Source organism: Garra rufa, chromosome 20 (genome assembly GCF_049309525.1).
Source record: "Garra rufa chromosome 20, GarRuf1.0, whole genome shotgun sequence".
NCBI lineage: Eukaryota > Metazoa > Chordata > Actinopteri > Cypriniformes > Cyprinidae > Garra > Garra rufa.
The window spans coordinates 8193724-8215951 of NC_133380.1; the positions used below are offsets into that span (position 1 = coordinate 8193724).

The window sequence follows — 22228 nt, forward strand, 5'->3', positions numbered from 1 at the left end:
TTCAACTGTAGTCTCTCTTTAGAGATTCAGTTGTATGAATGACTGAGGTAAGACTCTTTAAATTACTGACAGAATTTTCACTTTTGGGTAAACTATCCTTTTAAACCCTTAGTATGGTCATGTCTTATAAGTAGCACATCACTAATCCAAATCCAGTTCTACACCGATTACACCAAAAATATAATAATGAATCTGACCCACAAAAGTAAACATAACATTTTTATTTATGCTTCAAAAAACAAACCACAAAACTTGCTTGGAAAAATGCAACATACAGAAAAAGAAACATGTACACCTTTAAATTATACACTTTTATAAACAAAATAAAGTCTATATCTATATTTTACAACAGCTGGTTTAGCAACAGTTGTCCAGATTGCGAATCTTTTTTTTTTTTCTCCCCCTCTCAGGTTCGTTCTACAGATAAAATACAAACTGTATATTTCTGTATCCAGCTATATACATGTCATCTTTAACATGTTAGGTTTATCATAACAGTCCACTGGCAATTATCTTCTAAAATCTCTTCTTTAAAATATAAATGTTTATAATTTTTTTTTTAACAAAATGTTTACATTTCAGCTCAACTGTAAATCAACTAGCAGCCCAACAATATGGACCCGGTCTTAAGAACTGCTGGAATGATAACTCAGTTATTTTCTTCAGCACAAACTCACTCTATGCACACACACACACACTAAAATAGAAAAGTAAATCAAAAATTTAAAAATGGGAGCAATTTGACAGAAGGCCATTATTCACATCTCCTTTCACAAAATGAATAGTAGAAATCATTTGCATATGTACATCAAGTGCAAAATTCTACTCTCTGTTCTATTATGAATCGTGAGGGTCTGAGAAAAATATATTAGATGGGAAAGTGCATTTCAAGTGATTATTCTGCACTAAACAAAAAACGATTTTGACCTGGGGGAATATTTTAAGTGCAGTACCCAGATTCAAACAGCAGAGGACGCCACCAACCTGAAGAAAGCCTGCAGTCCTTTACTGTCCTTAAAGGGGCAGGCTGCTTAAATTTCTGTAACAGAACAGCCTCTAATCGCCATTATCTGATATAATAAACTGGACAAGGAGTTCAGGAATGTTCCTTCCTTTTTTCCAAGTCCACTTGTTTTCTTTTTCTTTTTTCGCTCAGCCCTTGAGCTCTGGAAAGTACCTTGGCACAGTCTTAACAGGAACTTTTGCAGGAAAACCCTGGTGACATCAAGAAGCATTATAACACAGAGAGGCTTTAGCTTTTTTTCGATGGCAAAATGATTCAGAGCTTTCCATGCACTGACTATTTAAAGAAACAGTTCATCCAACAACTTTTTTTTTTTTTTCTCCATTCTGTACTCGGCTTAATCTCTTTTTCATTTTTGGGTAAACGGTTCCTTCCTATAATCGCCAATCATTTGACATGATGTCAAATGTGAAACTTTTACAGATAAGCCAAAATGGATATATAGTTGAAGTCAAAAGTTTACAACAAATGTTAATGATTTTACCAAAATAAGTGGGATCATAGAAAAAGCATGTTATTTTTATTTAGTGCTGACCTAAATAATATTTTACATAAAAGACGTTTACATATAGTCCACGAGAGAAGATGACTTTTGAACTGGGTCATTTTTATAAATTCAACTATTTACATATGCTTGATTCTTAATAATTTGTTACCTGAATGATCCACAGCTGTTTTTTTGTTGAGTGATAGTTCATGAGTCCCTTGTTTGTCCCGAACAGTTAAACTGCCCGCTGTTCTTTAGAAAAATCCATCATGTCCCACAAATTCTTTGGTTTTCCAAAGAAATTTTTTTTGTGTATTTGAACCCTTTCCAATGACACTATCTCATGCTTCAGATGGAAACAATGCATCATACTGTTAAAAAACAACTTTTGAACAGAATGAAGTTGTTTTATTTAGTACTGCATTTCAGAAGTTACAGAACATAACCTACATGTTTCCCAGAAGACAAAGTAAGTTAAATTTACCCTGGTTTTCCAAAAGTTTTCACCTCCTGGCTTTTAATGCATTGTTTTTCCTTCTGTAATAGTTTCATATGAGTCCCTCAGTGTGACAAGATGGATCTCAAAATCATAGTCATTGTTGTAAAGGGTTCAAATACACAAAAATGCTAGAAAACCAAAGAAGAACAGTGGGCAGTTTAACTGTTCAGGACAAACAAGGGATTCATGAACTATCACTCAACAAAAATCATTCAGGATCATTCAGGTAACAACATAGTATTAAGAATAAAGCGTATGTAAACTTTTGAACTGGGTCATTTTTATAAATTTGTGGACTATATGTAAACATCTTTTATGGCAAATGTCTTATTCAAGTCAATTCTAATAAAATAAAAAACATGCATTTTGTATGATCCCTCTTATTTTGGTAAAATTGCAGCTTATTAAAGGTGTATGTAAACGTTTGACTTCAACTGTACTTATCTGTACCCCTTCTAGAAAAGCAGATTCTCAGATCCGCAGCTAAGATTTACTTCATAATATGTGCATTTGATGTAAAAACAATTTCTGCACACCAGCTTCACAGTGCCTTCAAAACTCTCAAGATGTGCAGTCTCACAATGAATATTGTAGATGGAAAAACTCCAAGCTGTGGTCGGTATGTAAGACCTATCCTGGATGAAAAAATGAAGATCTGTGCTTCGTTTATCTCGTCTGCTGCTGCCTAACCAACCCTAGAGAAGCATGTGAGTGATCTGGCAGATTTGAAACCAGGACATCCTCACAACCAAACTGGAAAACACTGACCTATACCATTTATTGGACACCATCATGTTGTAGATAGGGATTGCTGAATCTCCCAATTATTTTCTCCACCTCCATCACATTTTCCACCCTCTGTCCTCTGATTCTTTTCTCGTTCGGTCTCAGTCAGTGAGGACAACTAGCTCACCCTCACTGCGTTCGCCTGCGTCACTCTCCTCGCCTTCGCTGTAGGGCTGTCTGGGCCGGGCAGCCTCCCGCATCTCGCTGCTTTGACCTTTCGGGGGCTCCAGACCTCGGGGAAGGTAGTGCTCCAGGAGGGCCGGGTGCAAGGACAATGGGGCCATTGACACGGGTGTGGTCGGATACTGTCCTTCACTGGGAGGGTATGGTAGCTGCTGCTCTGATTGGCTGTGGGGATAAATGTTAAAGCAAACTTTAGCTATTTTACAAGCCTAATGGCTGCATTCAAATGCACCTCTGACAAATGAAGACCTGTTGAGTGCGGGCATCACCTTGGAGGGTAAGTAACTCGTTGCTCCTGTCGTCGACTCTTCATCATGGCCTTGTACTCTCCGACCCTCAGTCGTCTGCCCTCTACGATACAGGTCCGCTTTGGCCGGGGTTTGTATTTGTAGTCTGGGTAACGTTCCAGGTGCTGCCGACTCAATCTGGCCTGCTCTTCGTAATACGGCTGCTTCTCCTGATTGGACATTGACTTCCACCGGGAACCTGAAGAGTGGCAAACAGTGAGTGAGTGAGGTACAACATTATATAACTGAAGGGTAGCAGAAGTGTGTGGACACTTATGGCGCTTTTCCACTACACAGTACCAGCTCGCCTCGGCTCGGTTTGGTTTTCCACTGTGTAAAAGTTGTGCCTGTACCTCCACAATAGTACCTGGTTGTCATAGCGACGCTGCAAGAAACTGCCGTGATGTAATCTTCTATGCGACACACACCCGCTGTCTGCACCTCCTCGTTTGACCACGGCGTATTCTTCCGAGTTGCCATAATATGTAATGGATTGGATATGTCACGCAATCTCTGGCAAAACTTTTTAAAAATGGCGGGGTTATTCTGGATACTATTGCTGGCGCGTGCAATGATGACGCAGTGAATAGTGACGATTCTCTCTGACCAATCAGCAGTCTGCTGTGTTTTCACGTCACATTTTTGTATCGCCTCAGCTCGCTTGGAACCTCGCCGGAGGTGGTACGAAAAAAAGTACCTGGAAGCCGGTACAGGTACAACTTTTACACAGTGGAAAACCAAACAGAGCTGAGTCGAGCCGAGGTGAGCTGGTACTGTGTAGTGGAAAAGCGCCAATAAACAACACACCCATGTGCTTAAATAACTAAAGGGATAGTTCACCCAAAAATGAATATTCTATCATTAATTACTCTCATGTCGTTCCAAACTTGCAAGATATTTGTTCATCTTCAGAACAAAACTTAATTTTTTAAGAAATCCGAGAGCTTTCTGACCTGAACCTGAAACACAACTACCACGTTCAAGGCCCAGCAAGGAACTGTAGTAAGGACACAGTTAAAATAATCCACGTGACATCAGTGTTTAACTGTAATTTGATGAAGCTATGAGAATACTTTTTGGCTGAAGGCTAAAATAAAAAGGAAAAATCTAAAAAAAACGTAATATAAGAGTACCACGTCTTCGTAAACATGTCTGAAAATATCGACAGAGGATGACTTGCAGTTTTTTGCCCAATTTTCTTACTTACGTGAACCAGAATAAATATCAATAAGCAATATCACAGGCCTCGTGCCGTAGGTAACCACAGTGTGCCGATATACAGCCATATCTCACGTCTACTCATGTGATATAGCATTTTTACGACAGTTTGACAGCAGGAGTGTGTAAATACATAAGAAACAACAACAGAGTGTCTTTAAAAACCCTCTTTTGTGCAGAACTACTTACTTCCGCCACGGATTCAAATCTCAGTTTGGCAGTTTAACAGCTGAGCCCAGGCCTCCGATACTAATTCGAAAACGTCACTTTAGAAATAGTAACGAAGGAATGTTGAGTTGCTTCATTGAAAGCTTATTATATTACTGTATTAAAATCAGTGCATAGTAGAGTATTATGAGAGAGAGATGGACTAAGCGAGTGTGATTAACTGAATCTAATACAGCATTCATTCTTCAGATCAATCTCATATTCACAATAAAACCGTTTGAATGCCTGCTGAGGAAAGCAATATCTTTGTTGTACTACCCTTTCATCTGTTAAGAGTGATTTCTGATGACAGCACTGCTTGGTGCATTTGTTAGCTGCATTAAGCTGATGTTGAAAGTTAAAATAGCTTCCATTTACATCAGCATTTATTTTTCAGTATCAAGTCTTTACTCGTAACAGTCTCTTGTCACCATCTAATGGCGGAACAATGGAACTAAAAAAAAAAAACACCATGAACACGCACCGTTTCTCAATACTAAACAGTATTATTAAGACTATTATTTATATAAAATATTATTTATGGAAAAATAATATTTAATAAACAACAACAGCCATTATAAGAGTTGCTAGGCAATTTAGTCAAAAATATGAAGACAACGCTCTGTTATACAGCATTGAATTTATATCCGCTTAGGAAAGCGATATCTTTGTTGTACTACCCTTTCATCTGTTAAGAGTGATTTCTGATGACAGCACTGATTGGTGCATTTGTTAGCTGCATTAAGCTGATGTTGAAAGTTAAAATAACTTCCATTTACATCAGCATTTATTTTTCAGTATCAAGTCTTTACTCGTAACAGTCTCTTTTCACCATCTAATGGTGGAACAGTGGAACTAAAAAAAAAACACCATCACGAACACACTATTTCTCAATACTAAACTATTATTACTACTATTATTTATATAAAATATTACTTATGGAATAATAATATTTAATAAACAACAACAACAGCCATCATAAAAGTTGCTAGGCAATTCAGTCAAAAATATGAAGGCAGCGCTCTGTTAAAACAGCACTGAATTTATATCCGCTTAGGAAAGCGATATCTTTGTTGTACTACCCTTTCATCTGTTAAGAGTGATTTCTGATGACAGCACTGCTTGGTGCATTTGTTAGCTGCATTAAGCTGATGTTGAAAGTAAAAATAACTTCTGTTTACAACAGCATTTTTTTTTAGTATAAAGTCTTTACTCGTAACAGTCTCTTTTCACCATCTAATGGTGGAACAGTGGAACTAAAAAAAAAACACCATCACGAACACACCGTTTCTCAATACTAAACACTATTATTACTACTATTATTTATATAAAATATTATTTATGGAATAATAATATTTAATAAACAACAACAACAGCCATCATAAGAGTTGCTAGGCAATTCAGTCAAAAATACGAAGGCAGCGCTCTGTTATACAGCATTGAAGTTACCTAAACATAATGAGATTTTGCCAAAACTATTTGCTTTGAATCAAATAATAGATTAGATAGTCTATTCTATTATCTGTTCTATTTTATCAATGTCCTTACTACCTTTCTGGGCCTTGAACCTGGTAGTTGGGTTGATGTCCATGTAGGGTCAGAAAGCTCTCAGATATTATCAAAAATACTTTGTGTTCCGAAGATGAACGAAGGTCTTACAGGTTTGGAACGACACAAGGGTGGGTAATTATTGACCGAACTTTCATTTTTGGATTAACTTGCACTATATTCCAATAAAAAGAAGATTGCAAACTGTATTTTTGACTAAAGCTACTAAACCAGTTCATTAGAAGGAAGTATTCACATAGTACATTTGGAGCAGGTTTTTCCAATGGTATTTCTGAGATTTTGAGACTCGGTGAGAGTTTAAATTCCACAACGACCGGGAAATGAGAGATAAATCAGAGTGAAAGTACAAAGCAGTGCAAAGAAGAAAAAATCAGTGACCTGAAGAATTCATTGACCTAATTTTCAACATGTTGCAAATGTTTGACATTGTAAGAATTTTGATTTACTGACTGACAACGGCGACACCTCTTAAAGTACGCTGCGGGCAAAAAAAGGTAGGAAACTGCCAGAAACGTAGGTGTTTACTAGAAGGAGCTGCGGGCCATGTTCGGGAGGATAAAAAGCTTGAATCAGGAGGGTGTCAGTGTCACCACAATGGAATGGAATGTGAGTGTTTTGTGAAAGGAAAGAACTGAGGAAGGCAGAGGTGCAGCAAGGGATGAGGGGGCTGAAGTTTTGGGTGTTGTTTTCCTGTCACCCCAGGAGCCAGGTGGCTGCTCGTGCCCTGGTGTGACCCCTTTTTTCAACCCCCTAAGACCTTCTGTCCTCCTCGCCATTCCAGGGGCAACAGCAAGTTACATGTTTGAAAATATAGACATGTTTTACAGAGTAACACCTACACTTGTGACTGCCGGATTAGCTGTGAGCGTAACGAACCCACCGTTCCCATAACCCCTCAGCCCATCCCAACAATAAACAACTGATCTCAAGAGAAAGATAAAGGGGTAGAAGAGAAGAAAAAAATAATACAACAATGAGGACAATGTTGTCAGAACAGGTGCTTCAGAATCCACAAAGAGGAAGGATTAGAGACATTATAGTCACTAGAGCATTCATTTCATTGACGGAAAGAATGGTGAAAAATATGACAGCGACATTTTTTCTTTGACAAGAAGACAGTTTAAAAAAACACTTTGATGGACAAAGCTAACATAATGTGCTTAAAACCCTAATAATCGTTGAGTGAAAGACCAAGTACAACAATTAGAAATTAGAGTCACTTGTCAGACTTGTATCAATCATTTATGCGCATGCAATGTTAATAATTGTAAAATGATTGTATTAACTAAGAGTTTTCCCTCAATAAATTCCTAATTACCTAATTTATAGTATGGTACACTACCAGTCGAAAGAGTAAAAATTAGAAATATTTTTACTATTTAAAATAACCATTTTCTATTTTAATATATTTTAAAATGTAATTCATCCCTGTGATTTCAAAGCTGAATTTTTTGCATAATTACTCCAGTCACTTGATCATAATAAACATTATTATTATTGTGATTTTTTTTTTCAGGATTCCTTGATAGTAGAAAGATCCAAAGCTCCAGAGCACTTTTCTGAAATAAAAAGCATTTGAAACATTATACCCTATACCATTCAAAAGCTTGGAGTCAGTATAATTTTTTTATTTTTTTGGAATGAATTTAATTTTTTTTCATTCTGAACTGTCTATTCATGAAAGAAACCTTAATAAATACTAGTCAGCTGTTGATTTCTGAAAGACCATGAGACTGGAGTAATTATGCTAAAAATGCAGCTTTGAAATCACAGGAATAAATTACAAATTAAAATATATTCAAATAGAAAAGTTATTTTAAACAGTAAAAATATTTCAAAATTTTACCGTTTTTGCTGTACTTTGAATCAAATAAATGCAGGCTTGGTGAGCAGACGAGACTACTTTAAAAAAAAAAAAAAAACATGAAAAATCTAACTGTTCAAAAACTTTTGACTGGTAGTTTAGTTATGTTTAGGGCAAATGAATGTAGAATATGCCCATACATTAATATAAGTAACTAGTTAACCGTAAACAGTGTTCCCTTATCTAGTGTTCACTTACTACCAATAGACTGTCACCAAAACTAATGTTTATTAACACAGCGACTTTAATCTCTCTTACCAAGGATCTTGCTGATACTGGAGTTGTGCATGTCAGGGAATGCCTGCAGGATGCGTCGTCTTTCGTCTTTGGCCCACACCATGAAGGCGTTCATGGGACGTTTGATGTGGCCAGAGGAGGGAGTCCGGGATTCACCAAAGCTTCCCACACCAGAGATCGCCATCTGCCCTGTTGGGAACAACAAGATTAAAAGCAAAACAATCAGTCTAGACACACATAACTTCCTTTTGTTTGACTACACGCCCTGCAGCCAAATGCAATTACACAGGCAGGTGGCATCTGTGTTTGCTACATGCCAAAGAGGATTTTTTTTAATTGTATTAGAAGCAGTCATAAATTCATATGCATTCATAAGGCAATTGTTTATCTGATCAGAATAGCGCACAAAGCCAATTTGCGATTGAGTGGAATTTCTTAATTAAAAGTGACACATGAAACTACTTAATCTATCTTAACTGGTGGCCATATATACTTTGATTGAGATGAGGTGATCGAACAGGTTTGTTAGGGGGTGTATATATAAGAACCAAATGGTTTGCGCAATAGAACACAATGCTATTTTGGGCCCTCACAACCTCACCACCACCAGCTTTAGGAAAACAGCAATATGCATTTAAAGTTGTAAATATAGGAGGAATTTGTCAAAGTCATTTATATGTGCAAAATTCATGCTGCCAGCTGGTGGCGCTATGCCTATAACTGAATATTGGTGTGTGGATGTCTTCAAGCCAGGACTTTGATCAAACATATGAAGTATGGCGCAGATTGAACATGGCATGTTTGAGTTAGCGTAAAACATGACATATCCTGTTGCCAACAGGTGCCGCTATGATTATAACTGAATATTGGCCTTTAAGGTGTCTTCAGGCCAGGACTGATGCAGATTGGACAGTTAGTGTAAAACAAGACGCCAGCAGGTGGCGCTATGATTATAAAAGAATATTGGCCAGAATATTTAGATGTTTTCAGGCTAGGACTCTTATCAAACGTGTAAAGTTTAGGGCAGATCAGACACTCTATGGCTGAGTTATAACAACTTCCTTTTCCATGGCGAAACATCAAACTTTGTCAGGCCGCCACGGACACAACTTCCACAAAAACTCAAGATCGTCGCAATTTACCATTGCAAAGGCCTTTAGAGTACACTGACCACATATAATGTTGATGTCATTATTTCTCCAGGAGGATTTCGTTAGAGCATAAAACATGCTACTTCCTGTTGCCAGCAGGTGGCAATTATAAGTGAACATGGGCATGTGTTCAGGAAAGGCTTCTTATCAAACGTGCATTTTGGTGCAAATCGAACATTGTATGCTTGAATTATAACAACTTCCTGTTTCATGGCGAAACATTGAAGTTTGTCAGGCTGCCACAGACGTGCCATTCAACAAAAACTCAAGATATTCTCAAATTAACATTGCAAATGCCTTTAGACATAAATAGAATATAATATTGATATTGTTAAATCTCTAGGAGGAGTTTGTTAGAGCTTAAAACATGCCACTTTCTGTTGCCAGCAGGTGGCGCTATGCTTATAACTGAATATGGGCATGGGCATGTGTTCAGGAAAGGCCTCTTCTCAAACTTGTGCATTTTAGTGCAAATCGGACATTGTATGTTTGAATTATAACAACTTCCTGTTTCATGGCGAAACATCGGCCTTTGGAAAATATTGGCCTTTAAACAACATCGGAAAATATTGGCCTTTAGATGTCTAAATTGATGACATGAAGTCTAGTGCAGATTGGACATTGCATGTTAAAGTTAGTGTAAAACAAGTAATTTCCTGCTGCCAGCAGGTGGCGCTATGATTATAAAAGAATATTGGCCAGAATATTTAGATGTTTTCAAGCCAGGACTCTTATCAAACATGTGAAGTTTGGGGCAGATCAGACATTGTATGGCTGAGTTACAACAACTTCCTTTTCCATGGCGAAACATCGAAATTTGTCAGGCCGCCATGGACACACCCTTTAACGAAAACTCAAGATATTCACAATTTAATATCACTAAGGGCTTTAGGTTACACTGACCAAATTTGGTGTTGATCTGTTTAAATCTCTAGGAGGACTTTGTTTAAATACAACGCCTGAAAACGGCAAAAAAGGCACAAACTTGCAGAAAAAATAACAGACTTCCTGTTGGGTTTCGGATTTTGCACCAAGAGACGTTTTAATAGGTATTGGTGTGTTACATGTGACTACTGAATTTCGTACATGTACATGAATTGTAGTCCGAGAGGCACTTCGTTTAAATTTTATAGGTGACGCCATCGAGCCATTTTGCCACACCCACTTCTGAAACCCATATCAGATGTAAATGTTCACCTCTTTTGGCGCGTATGCAAAGTTTCATAAGTTTTCAAGGCTCTCAAAAATGTGATTCATTTTGGAGAAATAGAAGAAACTGACAATCGGTGCTCGGGCCCTAATTAACACGGCATCACTCACAAAACACGATTCACTGTCAAATTAAAACCAAAAACATAAAAATTATAGCTGACAATCGTGGCCCATACTTACCCTCAGAGTCACTGCTGAGGTGGTCCTCATTCGCCCGCAGGGACTGTCCGTCATCCATCCGATCTCGAGACGCCTCCTTATAATGTAAGACAAACACAAAAACATTTAGCAGTAATCACCTGGCACAGCACTTGGTTTATTATGTTGAAGCTGGTCAACATGAACAAAAGCATCTCAGCCACACCTATGCATGGAAACACAAAGAGCTCCAGGGACATTTGCGGTTGTCAAATATAATTTTGAAATTCAAGCATTAATAAGCTATATTCTTCTCCCTTTCAAATGGCTCTGCATTGTTGTCCAAGACACTGCGTAAGACGGTGTCAAGCTGTAAAAACAGGTTTAAGTGGAATGCTTCAAAACCCTGTTGACAACAAAGGCGAAATCACTGTCATATCTCCCTGCGGTTAAACTGAACTCTAAAGGAGCAACAAAGTGGTTGTCGAAACAGGTGTCTACGGTGACTTGAGGCTGTTCCGCAATTGCCACGTACACAAACAAGTGAACACACAAGTTGCGGTGGGATAGCAGCTGTTCTTGGCTGAAAGGGGAATGTACCCCTTGTTTAACCGATATCATGAACCTCTGTAAACCAATATCCATCGCTGACCCTGACCGCGCCCCCCCTCCTTCTCTTGTAACACAGTGGGTGTTCTGAAAGAGGGGCGCTTCAAGTGTGGGCCATTAATGGATACTTGCCCCGAAGCTTCGGCCTTGAAGCATGACCAATGGTGACAAACAGTGGACCCCAGGTGCCACCGAGGAACCTTGGAGAACTGGGGTGTGGAGTATGTGAGAGCGTGTTTGTGTGTGCGCTAAGACGTGGACTCACCAGCCTCGTGCTGTTGTCCCTCTCACGGTCCCTCTCTCGGCCCGTCGGGCCTTGTCCTCCACGCAACAGCTGCTGGGCATCGTGAATGGCTTGTGTCACAACATCACCCTCTCCCAAGAAGCCTGAAGAGTGAAAGGGCGAGAGAGAAAGGAAACTTTAGACAAGGTCAAGAGAGATACATTTATCCCTCTCCGTCTTGTGATGCACAAATAAAGCACTTGGCTTGATCTCAAGTATATGATCCTGTCCCGGATGAGCCTCCAGTCTTGAGTCCAAAGGCTTAAGACAAACAGTCATGTCTGAGGTGCTGACACATTCTCAGAGGCTGGTTCAATGGGGGAACAGGTTTTCTCAACTGCCGACAACTGCCGTTAATACTTGGGATAGAAGCGTGCTGGCAGTGGGAACCCTAAGACGGGTCTTTTTCTGAATGTGAACCTCAAGGACTTCCCTCTCAAACAATGCCATGAGAGCACAGCAGGAAAACCACATATGTGACCCTGGACCACAAAACCAGTCTTAAGTCGCTGGGGTATATTTGTAGCAATAGCCAAAAATACATTGTATGGGTCAAAATTATTGATTTTTCTTTTATGTCAAAAATCATTAGGAAATTAAGTAAAGATCATGTTCCATGAAGATTTTTTGTAAAATTCCTACGGTAAACCTATCAAAATGTAATTTTTGATTAGTAATATGCATTGCTAAGAACTTAATTTGGACAACTTTAAAGGTGATTTTCTCAGTATTTTGATTTTTTGCACCCTTAGATTTCAGATTTTCAAATAGATGTATCTCGGCCAAATATTGTCCTATCCTAACAAACTAAACATCAATGGAAAGCTTATTTATTGAGCTTTCATATGATGTATATATCTCAGTTTTGTAAAATTTAACCTTATGACTGGTTTTGTGGTCCAGGGTCACATATGTGACTCATACGCAGGTAGAGATATTTTGACACACCTGACAGCACAACTAAGTTGTGGAACTTGTTAGAACTGTAATAAAGAAATTTATGGTCACGCTCTAAAAATACTGAACAGTTCTGCGGTTGAGAGGCAGTTGCAAGATCAGTGGTAACAAAACTATTTTTCGACATGTTAAATCGGCTTACAGTGCATGGCAATGTATGTTGGAGACTTTGCTGTCAGTGAGGTGTAGTGTCAACCTACTCAGGCTGAGGGCGGATCGAGGAGGGCTGTGCGGCAGATCTCTAGGTCTGTACCCTGTCTGCAAGTGGGCCATTTCCAGTGCCTGGGGACTTGGGGTCTTGGGTTTAGCCGTGAGGTTGAGAGGTTGACTGGTGTCCTAAAGCACAAAGTCATTGTGAGATACACTAATACAGTTGAAGTCAAGTGTACATACACCTTGCAGAATCTGCAAAATGTACATTATTTGACCAAAAATAAGAGGGTTCATACAAAATGCATGTTATTTTTTATTTAGTACTGACCTGAAGAAGATATTTCACATAGAAGACATTTACATAATAGTCCACAAGTAAAAAAATAATAGTTGAATTTCTAAAATTGACCCTGCTCAAAAGTTTACATACACTTGATTCTCTTTTTTTTTTTTTTTTTTTTTTGAAAATGAAGTTTTTTTTATTGGTTTTCTTATACATAACATACAAGTAAATCTATTTACAAAACAAAACAATAAAAAAAAAAAAAAAAAAAAAAAAAAAAAAAAAAAAAAAAAAAAAAAGGGACACAACAATGGTAATCACTGAGTAATAACCAGAGATAATACTGTAAAGCACAACAGGTTAAGCAAGTCACAATCTAAACATTGATCTATTATCAGTCATCCTTTGAAACCACAGTCTGAATAAATTTTTCCCATATGTCCAGATCTTTATAATTTTGATTCAATTTGGCTAACATTTTTTCATATGATACACTCTCAGTCACAAACTCAATCCACATTTTAATTGTAGGACATTGAATATCTTTCCAAAATTTAAGTATCAGTCGTATTGCTGTGACTACACCCACTGTAATAAGAGAGAACTCATTGTTTTTTATCTGTAAAATCTCTGATTTATCTCCCAACAAACATATCCTGGGTGATACTGGAATGTCAAATCCCAAACATTCTTCTAAATATTTTAACACAGCTTTCCAAAAAGGTTGAATCTTTGAACATTCCCAAAGAGCATGCATATATGTACCACTTTCTTCTTTACATTTCCAGCATTTATTATCTTCCATACAACCCATTCTAAAAAGTCGAACTGGAGTGTAATAATACCTATGTAATACCTTATATTGAATAAATTTGCCTCTTGCTTCTTTTATATACTTTCCACTGTTGGACAGAATTCTGTTCCAAGTGACTTTATCTATGTCACTATCGATGTCTCTCTGCCAAATCAGTCTTAGGTTTTCACAGTTATTGTCATCGATCCTTAAACAGAGTTGGTAAAATTTAGATGCTTTTTGGATAGGTCTTGGTAGTTCAAAGAAATTTTCTAAAACATTTTTATTTTGTTCCATGGGAACCTTTACCTTCAAGCAGTGTCTAATTTGTAAATATTTCCAAAAATGATCACGGCCTTCTAACTGAAATTTTCCTTTCAAATTATTAAAAGACAAAAGCTTATTATTACTAAGTAAATCATTTAGTGTACGTATTCCGTTTCTAAACCACTGTCCCCAAAATAAGGACTTTTTACCAACTTTAATGTACGGGTTATTCCATACTGAAGAGTAATGTTGACACCAGTAAGAAATCCGACACTTTTTGTGGGCAATTTTCCACACCTCTTTAGAATGACGCAGTATTGGGTTGTTTATTGGATGCTGTAAGTCCTCCTCTGAATTTTGGGAAAAAGCCTCTATTGGCCTAAAAGGGGAAGTAAGTTGTCGTTCTATCAATACCCAATCTAAATCTGAATCCTCATTCCCCCAGTGTCTCGCGAGCTTAGAGATTTCAAATGCTATTTTATAGAGCTCTACATTAGGTAATGCTAAGCCTCCCCTGTCTCTAGGCAACCATAATTTATTTACCCCAATCCTAGGTCTTTTACCTTCCCATAAAAATTTTTTAATCATAGCATTATATTGTGTATATATCTGAGGAGGCATGGTAACAGGGACCATTCCTGATATGTAATTAAACTGTGGCACTATCACCATTTTTATTATATTAATCTTCCCCCATAAAGTTAACATAAGTTTTTTCCAACTATCTAATTTTGTCTGTATTTTCTGCAACAAAGGTTCCATATTTAAATACAATATATTCTCTAAATTAGGGCTCAAATTAATACCTAAATATTTAATTCCTTTATTCATCCATTTGAATTTAAATGTATTCACTGAGGAAGAAAAGCATGCTCGTGATACTGGCATAGCCTCTGACTTATGCCAGTTTATTTTGTATCCTGAAAATTTTGAATAAGATTCAATCACATTAAGAAGTACTGGTAAGGAACAAGCTGGTTCTTTAACTAAAAGCAATATGTCATCAGCATATAACAATAATTTGTGTTCTCTTTCCCCAGCAAATACACCTTTTATTCTTGGGTCTTCTCTAATCATTGATGCAAGCGGCTCTAAAACTAGTATAAAAAGTAATGGACTAAGAGGGCAGCCTTGACGGGTGGATCTAGACAAATTAAAAAAAGAAGAAATTATTCCATTAGTTATTATAGCTGCTTTAGGGTTGGAGTAAAGAATTTTAACCCACTTCACAAAACCTGAACCAAAACCATATTTCTCTAATGCTGCAAACAGAAACCCCCATTCCACCCTATCGAAGGCTTTTTCCGCATCTAGGGATATTGCCACAATGGGGTCTAAATTAGAATGATTCATCCATATCAGATGTAATAGCCTCCTTATACTGTCGGTCGAAGATCTATTTTTTATAAAGCCGACTTGATCTTTATATATGATTTTAGGTAAAATACCTTCTAATCTTGAGGCTAGTAATTTTGTTAACACTTTGAAGTCTACATTTAATAAACTTATTGGACGGTAGTTAGCAGGATCTGTCATATCTCTTCCTGGTTTTGGTATGACTGTTATTATAGCTTCATTAAAACTGTCAGGCAGCATATTATCCTCAAGTACCTCTGAATATACCTCTGTTAATATTGGGGTCAACTCCTCCACAAACTTTTTGTAATATTCTACTGGGAATCCGTCAAAGCCTGGTGATTTTCCAGATTTTAAAGACATTATGATCTTTTTGACCTCTTCTTGTGTTATCGGTGCATCTAAAAAGTCTCGTTCATCAGGGGATAAAGTAGGCAATATAACATTGGTCAAAAAAACTTTTAACTCTTCCTGACTATAGCTGGATTCTGATGTATATAATTTGGAATAAAACTGGTTAAAAACCCTATTAATTTCTTTGTCTGAGGTAAGCACCTTATTTCCTTCCTTAATTGCAGGTATGATATGAGATTCATCACATTGCTTTATCTGTCTAGCTAGAAGTTTCCCAGCTTTTTCCCCACTTTCATAATACTTGGTCTTCAATTTAAATAATGCATATTCTGCTTTTTTGTTAAAGAATTCATGTAAATCAAATTTTAACTGACAAAACTGTTTAAATTTGGATTCCGTAAAACCTTGCACCAATTCTTTTTCTAAATCACCAATTTGTTTTTCTAGAAGTTTCACTTTTCCGGCATATTCTTTTTTCTGTCTACTAGCATAAGCAATACATTTTCCCCTGATATACGCTTTAGATGCATCCCATACTGTTGCTAATCTTGGAGTTGACCCAATATTAAGTTCAAAAAACATCTTTATGTCATCTTGTAATGAATTTACAAAGACCTTATCATCCAACATAAAAGTATTTAGTCTCCACCTCCCTCTTTTCTTATAATCAATCTTCATTTCTAATTTCAACTCCACCTGTGCATGATCTGTCAATGATATAACACCAATTATACAGTCAGCAACAGAGTCAATTAACGAGTTGGAGATCAGAAAATAATCAATTCTCGAAAAGGACTTGTGACAATTTGAGAAGAATGTGTATTCCCTTTCTCGTGGATTAACTAGTCTCCAAATATCCGTTAGTCCATTGTCATCCTTCAGAGTGTGGATAGCAGCCCTGTCTTTGGGGTTAGATCTGATCGTCTTTTGACTTCTGTCCAGAATGCCATCCATAGTCTGATTAAAGTCACCTCCAAGTATAACGTATCCCTCAAGATTAGCCAGTATTTTGTTTACTTCATGAAAGAATTCAGGCTCCTCCTTATTTGGTGCATATATATTGCACAGCACTACTTGAACATCATTAAGCTTAGCTTCTATGCAGAGTATACGGCCGTCCTTATCTTTATGTTGATTTGTTAATACAAAATTTATTTTTTTTCTCACTAGAATAACTACTCCGCTCCTCTTGCTTGATACTGAATTATGAAAAACATGTCCGACCCAATCCCGTCTTAGTTTCAACGCTTCCTTTTCGTCCTTAAAATGTGTTTCTTGCAAAAATGCAATATCCACTTTTCTTAGCTTAAGATATGTAAGTATTTTCTTCCTTTTAACAGGTGACCCACATCCATTTATATTCCAAGTTATAATATTTATAATTTGCCTATCCATAACGCATTAGTAAAATATAATACTTTGCACCTGTTGTGCTCCATGGCAACTTCCTTGTTGTGCTCCAAATGAGAGGGTAAAATAACCCTTTAGCATATAAACTGGTATTATCTTCACTGTCACATCTGAGTAAAAACCAACAGTCAGACTTCCACCATTTTTGTGAACAACAGAACCTTAAAATATATACAAAAAAAACAAATAAAAAAGAAAAATGTAAACAAAAAACACTGCCCTTAAGGGGCAGCAATCCCGATTGTGGGTGAAACATTTTGGTCCGTGATGCTCGTAGTCAGCGCACACTCGCTAACTCGGGAAGACAGACCCCAAAGCTTTCCCGGACCCACCTTCTGAATCATGTCTTATAATGCTTCGACTTACATTATGTCCAGTGATTTACTCATCACCTCCTTGTAGTTGGATGTGCTCCTTTATATAACTTTCTGCTTCCATGTGATCCGTGAAACTCTGCTTCTTCCCCTTCCAAGTAAACTTAAGTGTCGCTGGATGAACCAGCGTGTGTCGAACCGCGTGGTCCCAAAGTAACTTCTTCGCTGCGGAGAATTTTTTCCTCATCATTGCTCTCTCCCTCGACATATCCTCGAAAAAGGACAGCTTGCATTCTTCCCATTTTAATCCTTTGCTCTTTTTCGCTTCTGCCAGGACTCTCTCCCTCGCGGTATAACGCAGAAATTTCACCATCACGACTCGGGGACGTTGATCATCATTAGGCTTAGGTCCGAAGCTCCGGTGACTGCGCTCTATCTCGAACTCCGGTCCCGTCAACCCGAAGCCCTCTGACAGGATCTTAAGTACATACTCGTTCATTTTGTAGCCTGCTTCTTTCCCCTCTTTAAGGCCGAGTATTTTAATGTTATTCCGTCGACTACGGTTTTCTAAGTCCTCGGTTTTATTCCAAAGCTCGTCCACAAGTTTCACCATCCGCTCGTTGTCACCCGCCAGACGATTCGATACATCTTCCACGTGCGAAATACGATTCTCAGCTTCATCGAGTCTGGCCTGCACGGAGCTAATCGCATCTTTAAGTTCTGTAGTGGTCGCTTTAATAGTGATCACATCATTTGCTACCCCTTGCAAAGTAGCGTTCATTTTGCTAATTTCGGCAAAAAGATCTTTCAAGTTTGGGTTTTGATTAACTTTACTTGACTCTGGTGACGGGGAGTCGTTAGCATCTGGGTTCGTTGTTTTTAGGCGTGTTTGAACCCCTCGAATCGGCTGCTTGGAAGATGTCATCTTGTCGTCTGTTGTTTACTTCAAGTAAGAAGTAAATTATCAATCGAAATTTGTTTGAATTTGCGAAGCAAATATCCTAAGTAATGTAATTACTAGTGTTGGGCGATATGCTCAATTTTCATATCGTCCTATCGTCAGCCTGTGAGATCGTCGATACACGATACTATCGTGCTAATTTATTTAATAATATTTAAATGTGTCAATATGTAATAAAGTCCTTATTCGTTTTGTAAGGGTAGTGCATGTGACTTGTGACAGCTGTGCGTGTACAGAGCGCTGACGGAGAGGTTAAAGTATACTTTCGGTTTCATTCTCTGCTAACTTCAGGGAGCGGTAAATGTGCGTGTGTGAATGCAAATGAATGTATCTTTCTATACCCGTCATATTGCCATAATGCTTCCGCTATATATCTGATCTTTGTCATCAGTTCATGCTGTAGTTCAGTTCATATAGAATGTGGAGAAGCGATGTGCGTGTAATTCACGTGCATATGTTTAGCGCCATTTTATCGCATCGTAATTCTAGTTAACGCATACAGATGTTACTGAGGTGAATGTTTATGTTTACTATATACAGACGGATTCTGATATATTGTATTTATTTCAGCCTAAACCACATTTTACTACCTCTGTTATCCTAATGACTGTCTACACTTAATCTATGTACACTGTATGATGAATAAATCTCTTACCCATTTTCACTGCACACATCTGCGGCACTATATCTAATCTATGCTTGTGTTTATACCGCGGCAAGTTTCTGAAGCATCCTAGAACCGACTCTCCGCGCTGCATCGCTAAAATTAGGTGCCTTTTTGACGGATAATGATAATAATCGTCTTACTATCGTCAAAGGCATCAGCAACAGGCGATATCTCTGACTATCGTCGATACACGATACTATCGTCTATCGGCACAACCCTAGTAATTACTGGTGGGTATCCAGAGCCGTGCTCTAGCGTGCTGCCATTTCCCAACTTGTCATCACGTGACTCATACACTTGATTCTCAATGCTGTTGTTACCTGAATGATCCATAGCAGGGCTTTTTTTTCGTGTAGTGATGGTTGTTAATGAGTCCCAAAAGCACTTTTATGTGTTTGAACCCTTTCCAACAATAACTGTATGATTTTAAGATCCATCTTTTCAAACTTAGGACAACTGAGGGACTGATTTGTAGCTATTACAGAAGGTTCAAACACTCACTGATTCAAATGAAAATGCAAAACATTAGTAGCCAGGGGTGAAAACTTTTGGAATTTGAAGATCTCGGTAAATTTGAGTTATTTTGTTTTCTGGGAAACATGAACGTATCTTCTGTAGCTTCTTAAGGCCAGTACTAAATGAAAGAAATATGATATAAATAAGAAATGTACACATCTTCATTCTGTTTAAAAGTTTTCATCCCCGGCTCTTAATGCATCATTTTTCCTTCTCTAGCATCAGTGAACGCTTGAACCTTCTGTAATAGTTTCAGTTGTCCTCAATGTGAAAGAAGGATCTCAAAATCATACAGTAATTGTTGGAGAAGGTGTAAATACACAAAAATGCTGTGGGACCTAAGAGATTTTTCTGAAAAAAAGCCAACAGTTTAACTGTTCAGGACAAACAAGGGACTCATTAACAACTATCAAAAAAAAATAAAAATCATTCAGTTAACAATACAGTGATAAGAATCAAGTGTATGTAAACTTTTAAATGGGGTAATTTTTATTAATTCACCTATTATTTTCTCTTGTGGACTATATGTAAATGTTTTTTTTTTTATGTAAAATATCTTATCTAGGTCAGTACTAAATAACAACTAACATGCATTTTGCATGATCCCTCTTATTTTGGTAAAATAGTTAACATTTTCCAGATTATGCAAGGTGTATGTAAACTTTTGACTTAAATTGTAAATCAATGCAACAAAGGGAAATATTTGAGATGACCTGGCGAAATAGTACCTGGCGAAAGACTGTACCACTGGACCTTTTGACTGGGGTGGAGTGTGGATTGGGCATCAGCGGCATGGGATATTCCACTAAAAACAAACAAGTTCATTTAGAAGACTGAAACAAAGCATTTACAAACATAAATGTTCAGTGAACCCAAGCCCGACAGGACTTTAACTTTAAGGTAAAACTTCTCAAAGTGTTTATCACCAGAGAACATATCTTATTTAGCTGAATAATGTCTTTGAGCTCAGATTCACTCGCGTCCTTGGTCCTCTACTTCAGGTTTCTTTACAAAGACGGCTCAATTGTGTCAAGCACGCTGTTAGCCGACTAGCTCATACACTTGTTCTATTGTTCCCTGTTCTTTCCTTCTACCCTTCATCTTCTAAGTGAATTGAGTACATGCATACAGGCATCAAAGTTGTGCGTTCACAAAGTCTTTTAACCGAGCGAGGGCACAGTGCCATACATTACAGACGTCAATGCAAAGAACCCACTCTGTATTTTACGTGATCAATATACACTCGAAATCAATGGCCAACCCTGAGCCGTTCTTCAGTGCATGTGCAAGGAATTTACTCGGATGGACGTTTCAATTAGTCTTTCTTTCTGAAGTTCTTTCTAAGTGGACCAAAGACATGAGCAAAACCAATCAATCAATTCATGCAATAACTACTCATATTACAGAACAGACCTTCAGACGAACATGCATTAAGAAAAGGAAATAGATTTCTAGAATAGCAAGTATTAACTCTTTCAATTCAGCTTCGCACCAGACTACTTATTAACTACAAAATACAAACCGCAGCTGATAAGCTTGTGCTGAAAAGCGCAAGAGCAAACAAGTTTTTCAAACAACCGACAAAGGATAATATTTGAAGTCAATTATTTAGAGATTTTTGACAGATGCTATTTGATCCATCTGAAGATAACAGATGGCTGAATCCTGAGTCCTAACAGACTGTTATTGTAAAAGCTAACAGTTGCTCAATATGCCAATAAGTAGGTCTTTCATGCCTGTATCAGGATATGCGAACAATTCACTCCATTGGGCGACGGGAGGAGAAATGAGGAAGTTATTGAGGGTTTGGTGGGGCTCACCTGGTTTGCAGGGAATGGGCTGCAAAGGCAAACCCATCTGGGCCTCAGAGGAGACCGGCAACGGTTGGGCGTTGGGATGAAAGGCAGGGATCATAACATACGGCATGTTTACCTGCTGGGTCAAAGGTGATAGAGAACACCTTAAGTCACCTTATATGTGACCCTGGACTACCAGTCTTAAGTAGCACAGGTATATTTGTAGCAATAGCAAAAAATACACTGTATGGCTCAAAATGATCAATTTTTCTTTCATCATTAGGATATTAAGTAAAGATTATGTACAATGAAAATATTTTGTAAATGTCCTACCATAAATATATCAAAACTTAATTTTTGATTAGTAATATGCATTGCTAAAAACTGGACAGCATTAAAGGCGATTTTCTCAATATTTAGATTTTTTGCACCCACAGATTTTAGATTTTCAAATATCTCAGCCAAATATTGTCCTATCCTAACAAACCACACATCAATGGAAAGCTCATTTATTCAGCTTAATTTCAATTTCAAAAACTGCATTTTCACACCGTCCAATAGTCTTAAAGAACAATTTGGATTATTTCTTAAAACACAAAAGGGGATATAAGACAGTTGATATAGCTGATTTAACCATTTTAGGTGAA

General features: G+C 37.6%; 1 protein-coding gene across 2 annotated transcripts in view; it reads right to left on the reverse strand.

Moving 5' to 3' along the window:
* Positions 1 to 239: 239 nt before the first annotated feature.
* sox13 (SRY-box transcription factor 13) overlaps positions 240 to 22228 on the reverse strand; it is a 50305-nt gene continuing 28316 nt past the window's right edge. Inside the window, exons 7-14 of one of the 2 annotated variants that reach the window (XM_073826155.1) lie at positions 21606 to 21717; positions 20514 to 20590; positions 12912 to 13047; positions 11737 to 11858; positions 10905 to 10980; positions 8383 to 8550; positions 3249 to 3465; positions 240 to 3144 (exon numbers count right to left, since the gene is read on the reverse strand). In XM_073826155.1, coding sequence (XP_073682256.1) covers positions 2898 to 3144; positions 3249 to 3465; positions 8383 to 8550; positions 10905 to 10980; positions 11737 to 11858; positions 12912 to 13047; positions 20514 to 20590; positions 21606 to 21717 — 1155 coding nt within the window. In that variant the 3' untranslated portion in view covers positions 240 to 2897. Of the gene's footprint in view, positions 3145 to 3248; positions 3466 to 8382; positions 8551 to 10904; positions 10981 to 11736; positions 11859 to 12911; positions 13048 to 20513; positions 20591 to 21605; positions 21721 to 22228 lie in introns of both variants that reach the window. The other variant, XM_073826154.1, reaches the window with a different exon arrangement.